The sequence below is a fragment of the Eufriesea mexicana genome, unplaced genomic scaffold (assembly GCF_001483705.2).
Source record: "Eufriesea mexicana isolate 0111107269 unplaced genomic scaffold, ASM148370v2 scaffold2928, whole genome shotgun sequence".
In the NCBI taxonomy this organism is placed as follows: domain Eukaryota; kingdom Metazoa; phylum Arthropoda; class Insecta; order Hymenoptera; family Apidae; genus Eufriesea; species Eufriesea mexicana.
In genome coordinates this window covers 495145-504167 of record NW_016911035.1, presented here as the reverse complement: position 1 = coordinate 504167, position 9023 = coordinate 495145, and the positions used below count along the sequence as shown (strand labels likewise).

General features: G+C 29.8%; 2 protein-coding genes across 2 annotated transcripts; one reads left to right on the top strand and one right to left on the bottom strand.

Moving 5' to 3' along the window:
• Positions 1–266: 266 nt before the first annotated feature.
• On the bottom strand, positions 267–5627 carry LOC108550787 (uncharacterized). Its single transcript, XM_017904648.1, has 3 exons — positions 5315–5627; positions 511–5167; positions 267–443 (listed from the first exon to the last, which is right to left on the bottom strand). Exons 1-3 carry the CDS (start codon positions 5497–5499, stop codon positions 432–434), a joined length of 4854 nt encoding a protein of 1617 aa, XP_017760137.1. The 5' UTR covers positions 5500–5627; the 3' UTR covers positions 267–431.
• Positions 5628–7371: 1744 nt separating this feature from the next.
• Positions 7372–8402, top strand: LOC108550765 (uncharacterized). Its single transcript, XM_017904605.1, has 3 exons — positions 7372–7546; positions 7957–8097; positions 8170–8402. Exons 1-3 carry the CDS (start codon positions 7475–7477, stop codon positions 8302–8304), a joined length of 348 nt encoding a protein of 115 aa, XP_017760094.1. The 5' UTR covers positions 7372–7474; the 3' UTR covers positions 8305–8402.
• Positions 8403–9023: the final 621 nt, after the last annotated feature.

Genomic DNA, 9023 nt, shown 5'->3' with positions numbered 1-9023 from the left:
TCTCGAGCACTTATACGTTCGATCACGACCCCCACCCCGGCACAAAAAATTAAAAAAAAAAAAAAAAAAAAAAAAAAAAAAAAAAAAAAGAAAGAAAGAAAGAAATCTTGAAACATGCTTATTTCGAGTGAAAGAATCAAGAACATAAATTAGAAAAATTTACGACGAAACGCAATGTGTTAATAAATACATTGAGCTGAGCAGAAATTAAAATTCGCTTTAATATCCGAGATAAAGGATTCGTATCTTTTTGAGGCTATAAAATAACTAACGATTTTTGCTAGTTTTTGCTATAAAAAGAGGAAACGTTTTTCTCACCGCTTAAACGAAACATAAAAATCACAGATTCGCGATCATATTTAAAACTAGAGATTGCTAAGTATGTACTACTGTCCCTTCGACTCGATCTCTGAAAGTCGTGCCTCCATTAGCTATATAGTCGCCTGAAACGACGAAAAAGTCAGCATTAATATATGACGAGATATTTAAATAAATTCCGTGTGTACTTACAGTGATTTTTTCCAATATAGTTTCTGCTGGTTTATCCTTTCGAACGAGCTCCTTTGAATTTGTTTTAGTTGGCGTGCATTTTCCTTCCTCCGGTTCATTTTTCTTCTCTGGACTCTTTAAAGCATTTTGCGCCTCTATCCTTTTGCGGTTTAAGAACGCCATCCCGTGAACTCGAAGATGTTTATCCACAGCTGCCTTATCCTCGAAGACAGCCATGCAAACGTGACACTGATTCGCCTCGATCGATTTTCCCCCAGTTTCGAGATCATCAACATTGTCAGGTGCATAGGATGTATTCTGAGACATGTAGATGATAGGATCCTCTATCCCGTGAAATGCTTTCAGATGCATTTGCAAACTAGGTGCAACAACAAAATTGTCACCGCATTCTAGGCATACTAAATATCGACCTTTAATTCTGTGATTAGAGGCAATGTGCTCTCTCAAATTTGCCATATTGGAGCATCGTTGATCACACTTTTTACATCTGAAATTACCCTCGCTATCTTCAGCTGTTTCTTGTTTCACGCATAATCCAAGACCTGTAAAAGTCGCGTGTTTCCCATCGGTATATTTCTTTGGATTCCATCGCCGTCTTCTTTTCGAATTCGATATAGTATTGTCGGACTTGCGTTTCTTATTACCTAATAATTCTTTGTAACCGCCGTTAATAAATTCTGGCGATAGTCGAAGCAGATCTGTGGTAATTGTCGACAGTTTACAGTTTTGCGAGTGCTTGCTTTGAAAATGATTATTTATGACCGATTTAGACGTATTTATTAATTCTCCGCACAAATGGCACGAAAAATTAAGGATCTCGTTGGAATCAGTTGGATAATTCAAAGCGACTCGTTGCAGTAAATCGCGATTCATTTTTTGATCACGCGAAAACATTGTCATTTTGCCTCCTTTCATCATTTGTCCAACTTTCTTGGGTCGATTCGACTCGAATACGTGTTGAGGAATTCTGGCGAGTGGTGGAGGCTTCGAAATTGATCCATGCTGTATCCCTCCGAACTGCTTCTGAACGTGCATATTGTTCGAAACATCGTTTGCCTGCTCTGTTTCGTTTAACTGGATCTTTTCCTTTTCACATGATACTTCGTTCTTTAAAACATCATTCGTATTTTTCTCTTTTTTTACTTTGACGAAAAGATCTTCTTTAAGCGACTCGGCATTTAATGGATCTAAATTTGATTTCATCGCTTTATCACTCCATATATAATCAGTGATATCCTTGGGTTCTATTTTTATCGCAGCAACATTTTCCATCAGTGCAACTGCTTTCGAACTTTCCATCTGTTTAATCTTTCGGTTTTTCTCCTTTTGTTTCAAAGTTAGTTCGGGTTTGTTGGATTTGGAAGTGCTTGATGTTAAATCAGCCATTGATCTAACATCGAGTATCTTCGGTATGATTTTACTCGACTTAAAAGAAGATTCTGAATTGACAACCTTAGAACACTGGGGAGTATCGTAATTTATAAGATGATCATCCGTTCCCTGGGCTCCTCGTTCAAATACTTCGGATGTAATGGTTCTAGCATTTATAATTTTAGGCATAACAGTTCCGTCATCGCAAGACTCCGCACGTGCATTTGTAAATTTGTTTTGCTGTAAATTACTTTTCAATAAATTTGCAGCGGTTTCCACTTGCAAAACGTTCCACAATACCTCAGAACTAATGAGTTCTTTCAAACGTGTTACATGTCCGCTTTGTAGATGAGACATTATTCGTTTCGCTTCTACGTGAATAAACGCACAAAATGGGCATTTAAACCATATTAGTCTTTGAACGACCAAATGTTTCTCCATGTGTAACATGTAATCTTCGCATCGCACGATACATCGACCAAGTTTACACAATACAAGCCTTATGGGATGATGATTATCATCTGCATTCGAGTGTTTATCTTTGTGATGCTTTCTATACTCTGAATATGACGGTAAAACGATGTAACATTTATCACAAGCTATTCTGTTATGGCTGTGCATAATGGCGAAGTGTTTAGCGACAGATTCCATGTCTTGAAAACCATCTATCTCGCAAATTTTACAGCCAAGAACACGCTTTTTTAACGTATGGAAACAAGTAGTCCATGTATGAACTTCTAACGATTTGAATGTGGTAAATTTACGATAACAATCGGGACATAAATATGGTTTTTCTTTATCATGAAATGTTTGATGAGCTACGAAACGCGTCGAATTACCTTGATACGTATAACATTTGTGACACACGTGTCTATAGCAAGAACAATAAATATCATTTTTCGCTGTCTTTGAAAATCCTGGAATATAATACTTGGGTTTCATAATTTTGTCGCATGCCTTACAAACAGGCATTTTATCCACGTGCTGATATTCAGATTCCCATTCATTTAATGGTATATCCGTCTCCTCTGTCTCATCACTTTTTTCAATGCACTTATCAATACAATGTTTCAATACAGTCTGCAAGATATGAACAGCTTTCAAGTTTTCTTTAATTACGTTATCAGTTACGAAATTCATCACTTTTGATATTTCTTCACCGATTAATTGCAGATGATCGAATCGTTTTTTCAATTCAAAATAGGAAAGATGGAAAAATTCATTTAACATTTCTTCTCTACATTTCGTTATCATCGTAGATGTATCAACAATAGTATATATTGGTTTCTGGTTAAGAAATTTTACATCAAGGTATAAGTTTTGGTCTTCACCTTTATGGAATGATAAATTTTCAAACGAATTGTTTATATTTTGTACATCAATGCCAACATCTCTCTGTTCAGCATTTAAGTAAGATATATCACTCTTCTGAGAACTCTTTATTGACAAAGAAGACTGTTTCGATTGAACATCGCAGCTAGAACTACTTGATAATTCCGATGGAGATGGTGAAGGTGTTAAAGGGGAAATATCATTATGAAACGAATTTATTTTTTCCTGATTCGATATATTTTCTATTTCATTGGAATTTAAAGGTATCAATGGTGGAATACCATTCGTAGATTTTGATTGCATTATCCCTTGTACATTTTTTATTGGTATCGCTGCATTGGGCATACTTTTAGAATTTTTACCGAAACCTGGTGATTGTTTAATAATGTATTTCCGCCCATTTTGATAAACAATTTTACTTGGAAAAGCGCGCGCTTTACTTTTGCTGGTCTCGCTTTGATTTTTCGAGATACTTCTGTTATAGTCTTTACCACTTTGTGAAAGTTTCTCATTTTCTAAATTCTTTTTCGTTTCCAACAATTTTTCATCATCATCAGGTACTAAGTGAACTACTGTTTTAGTAGAGGATTCTTTATTATTATGGACATCTGCATTATCAGAAGTTTGTCCTATAAAAACAATCTTTTTATTTTTAATGATGTGTGGTGGTAGCTGATTAATAATTGTATTAATATCAACATGTTTTGTGCTTTGAAATGTGACAACTTTTTGACCAGAATTAACTGTTAATGTATGTACATTTTGTTTAAATTTATCTAATTTATTTTTGCACGTATCCATTTTTGTTGCACAAAATGCATCAGATTGTACCTTAGATAATGGCTCCACTATTAATAAATTATTAATAAGTGTTTTATTTACCTTTTTATCAGAATCTACTTTTACGATATTGCTTTCTGTAACTACCTTAATTGATGTTGTATTGTTATTAGATTTATGCATTAAATTCTTCCATAATTGTTTATTTGTAGAACACTTTGATAAATCTTTGATATCTCGTTTAGGTGTTATCATAGTATCACCATATGACATAACCATATTGGGTGAGATGCAGTTTAAACGCGTTATTTTATTTCGTTTAAATTTCATGTTTGGAGACTGAAGAGAAGTGAATGAATCTTGCACTGATTGTATAGAAAGCATCGAGTTCTTTTTTTTATTACTATTTAATGGAATTTCAGGTTCAAAATACTTTGGTGTAGGTCCACAATCCACAAAAGCAATATCATTTACTGTACAAGGAGTATCTTCATTTTCAATCATACTTTCATCCGAGATGGAAACTATGGTATCTGCTGAAGATGGACTTGATCTTTTATCAACATTTTCTAGTGAATCAAGAATTTCAATATCAGAGTAAGTGTTGCCATTGTTAGGCATGGAGTGAGTAGAATTCAAAATAGAAAACTGTTCATCTATTGGTACTTCTAATGGCTTAAAATGAAATCGACCTTTATAACCCTTAAGAATAAGAGTAACTGGATTATTGCTATCTTCTGCCAATTGCCACCAATTGTTACTAATGTTTTTATCTTTTAACCAATCCATTATATGAACTTTTATTATAAATGTATGCTCCATGATTGCTTCACATGTTAGATCTACTTCAGAACTCCAATTACTCATATATGCTGGTAAGGGCATTAACATTAAATCACCCATATATACCAAATTTACATTATGAGCTTTCAAATGTGCAAAAAATTGACATTGATTGTAAAAGACTCTTATTGCCCCAAATTTTTGACTTTTACGTAAACCTCTACTTCGTAGATATAAACGTTTCTCACGATCCAATTGCATGCACATTGAACATAATGTACCTTCTACAGAACTATGTTTACAAGTTGTCACAAAACAATGCTGACACCAATAGCCCAATATCCAACTTTTCCTTCCAATATGGTCTTCCAAACTGCTTCGAAAATGAAAGCTAATAAAAATAAAATATTTTGATATTGAATATATTTTTATCTTCAATTAGTATATTTTATGTTAATTTCAATATAATGTTTTATATGATACAATGATTAAACAACAATTGTAAAAAGAAATACTTAAAATATATCAATGAACTTACCAGTCTTTGCACTGTGTACACATATATAGAGTCTCACGTTCTGGAACATACTCCTTTAAAGAGGGGGGTGGTACTGTTGGTACATAAGGTTGTGTCTGTGTTATAAAAACAGCATTTTTCACTGCTGTATAATATTTAACACCCCACCTAGTTTCAATTCTTCTATTCTTTCGTAGCTTTGGCATGAGACTTTACTTATTACGTGTCACAGTATTCAGAGTATCTTAGATACAGGATCCATAAGCATCAAATTGATACTTCAAAATTTATAAATAGAGATAAGATTTTGATATTAACTATTGTTATTATGTAATTATTTGTAACAGTGTGTAAAAAGACAGTAAAATGCTATTATTTTTACTAATAGATTAATAACATGTCTCCTCTATCAATTATCATATACTTTTTTATGACATACAATGAATTTAATATAGCACTATAAACTTGAAGAGCACCATACAAAATTTATTCACAATTGTATCACTAAGTCTCACTAATAATTACATCTGCCACATATCTTTCCTGTATGATACAATGTATTAACACAACTCAAGACATTGTTCATCAGAAAACCACCATATTCAGCCATGATATGTTTTGCTGTTTGCAGTTCGTCGGTAAAACAGAGCACACAGAGCTGCCGTTGTGGCCAATAATTGAAGTAATATTACAAAGAAATGCACAATTACTACATATTATAGTTAATAAATATTAAATTTTTAAATATTATTTAATATTTCTATTTCTATAATATTTTATATAGTGTTATTTTATATAATTACAGTCATTGAAAGAAATTATGCTATTTCTATTATTACTGAATACAAACATACTATTAAACCATATTGGAAGATTGCATCCAAATATACTTTCAAGTATACCTTTCCTAATGTAGATCCTGGAAATATATGTATGTATATATAAATATATATAAAGATTATTAGATATATATTTAAAGATTAAATATTACTTTATAATACACAAAAGCAATATTTAACAATACTATGTTCTACTAAAACTAACTTTTTGACAAGATATATATATATATATACACATTAAACACAGAATGCTTAAGTGCTTAACAATACTCATAATTCAACATTAAAATGATTGTAATAACAGATAATATACAATGAATTAGTATTATTTTTAGTATTATGCATATGTTATATTTCAAACATAATATTAAATTATATTCTTCAGAAATATACGTCATGTTTATTGAAATTCGATAAAGCAATTATTTAATGCAAGCTTAATACATTTTAACTTAATATTAATAATTTTGAAATGACAATCTCTTTTTATTATTTCAAACAATTTGAATAACTTTATTTTTAATACTGACTGTACGATATTAATGACATGAATTGACCAATTAGTCATTCTTTCTGTTAATAAAATTATTTTGATACATTATATCTTCCAGTTATGAAAAACAATTTTGCATGAAATATACTAATTCAAAATTATCATCTGTTACATACACATCAATTACTAAATCTTCAAAATAAAATTAAACAAGTAACATGCATTAAACTTACAAGATATTTTGTACATATACATGTACATACATAATTCATCAGTAATTGATTACATATTACGTTATTGACGATTGTAAATCAAACAGGTCTGTTAAAATTGTTTATAACGTAATTATAACCCAAAACTCTTTTTAACGTATAATTTATTATCTGGATCTTCTAACCATCGATGATTTTCTAGAAAGAGTACTATATGTAAGTTTTGGAATGTAACATCGGACTAAAATAAAATAAAGAAGTGTGCTATTTAACTTGTTAAGAAATGACTAAAAAATAATAAATTTGTATAATTTAAATTAAAAAATGTGATAAATGAATAATAAAATTTTTCGTTCGTAATTATATTTGTAAGTAATTGATACTTTATAACTTTACTAAATTATATTGTCAGATAACATAGTTAAATCTAAAGTCAAAAATAAATTAATAAATAGTATAGAAAAGTACATGAAGTATTTAAATAAATTAAAATGATATAATTGGTATAATTTAGTGTAGTGGTTAGCCTGGATTCTACCAACCTACATTTATATTGTACCCTACACAAGTTATATTACATATTACTTTACGCCATTGAGTGCCATTATAAGACAAGATAAGTTACGGAAAAGAGAAAATGTTTCATAAATTCAATGCATTTACTGGTTCTATACAAAAAGCTACTCAATTACAAGCTCTTTATCCATTGGTAAGTAATTGGTATTAAAAATTAAACAAAATAAGATCGAAAGTCAAATTTCCCAGTGAAATTCATATGTTTTATTATATACGTTTTACAATCTTTACTATTTTGTTTCACTAAAGTATAACTTAGCTACTTTACGATGTGATTATGAAATAAATGTAGATAATTTTAACATACAATTATTTATTAAGTTTTATTCTCCGTTATGTTCTTAGGATGTTAAGTATCGCACAATATAGAACATTTTTATATAACATGTAATATCAGCACAGACAAAATTAAAAGATCATATCAAAAAGATACATACATATACTTAAATATTTTTGATGTATATCTCGTGCAATATTAGTTATATTATACTGTTTGCAAAGTAATATAGGTAATATAAATAAAATTTAATATTTATATTGTAGTCTCCACGGCCATTAGAAAAAATGCAGCTACCAAAGATACTTGATTCTATCAAAACTCAAGTAGCACGCACAGAAAAACTTCAAAAATCAAATTACTCAACAGCAGATCCAAGAATAGTACGACTGCAAAAAGAATTTCAAGTAAATATATATCTATTATTAATAATATTATGTTAACAAAAGAAATACTATAAAATATACATGTTGTTGCAGGTTGACTTGGAAAGGCCAGTATACATTTATCGTGGAACGAAGGATAAGATTATATTTGGTATTATGTGTGTATGGACTACTTTAGGTTGTCTAACGAGCATATATGCCATGTACAAACTCAAACAAAAATTTTAATGTATATAAGAATATAGTATGTTATAGTGTTAATATATTTAGGAAGCTTCATAAATTATTTAGAAGACATTATTATAAATAAATGATTAAATATCAATTAATTATTTTCTCCCAACTGTTTTTGTGAAATACCTACTAGATTTATTATTTTGTTCCATCCTGTGATGAATATTACAAACATAATGAATATTTTGTTTCTATGAAACAAAATAATATAACTATGATTAAATAAGGATTTATTTTAATTACTTACATACATTAATAAAAATGTATAAAATTAATGCTTTATAGGCTTGTAATCAATGAAATTTTACTATTATTATATGTTTAATTAAAAGGACTTTTAATAAGATAATATTTAAATAAATTTTTGAAAAATGAAGTTTCAGAAATCGATATCACCTTTAAATATGACATTGCAAAATATGCAAACGTAATTTTTAGTTGATAGAGAATAGAATTTTCCTTATGAGAAAGCCTAATTCCTCTCATTAAATCAACAAATTTTTTAAATATAATTAAATACAAATTTACACAGTTGACTCTTAATTGATCGGCTCCTGTGGGATAAAACCCTTAGGCGAATAAACAATTACTTGGTTAATTTGAAAGCATGAACTATTTGTTATTTATAATGAATAGAAAAACAAATTAGTAAAAGAAAAAGTATTTAAATAATAATCCATATGTACAATGAACAGTACAGTTAATCTAAAAAA

Bases quoted from the DNA above. Each gene is read 5' to 3' on its own strand.
- LOC108550787 (XM_017904648.1), bottom strand. From the start codon at position 5,499: ATGCCAAAGCTACGAAAGAATAGAAGAATTGAAACTAGGTGGGGTGTT. The intron at 5,168-5,314 runs GTAAGTTCATTG...TATTTTTATTAG, and splicing joins TGTACACAGTGCAAAGACTG to CTTTCATTTTCGAAGCAGTT.
- LOC108550765 (XM_017904605.1), top strand. From the start codon at position 7,475: ATGTTTCATAAATTCAATGCATTTACTGGTTCTATACAAAAAGCTACT. The intron at 7,547-7,956 runs GTAAGTAATTGG...TTTATATTGTAG, and splicing joins TACAAGCTCTTTATCCATTG to TCTCCACGGCCATTAGAAAA. The intron at 8,098-8,169 runs GTAAATATATAT...ATGTTGTTGCAG, and splicing joins GACTGCAAAAAGAATTTCAA to GTTGACTTGGAAAGGCCAGT.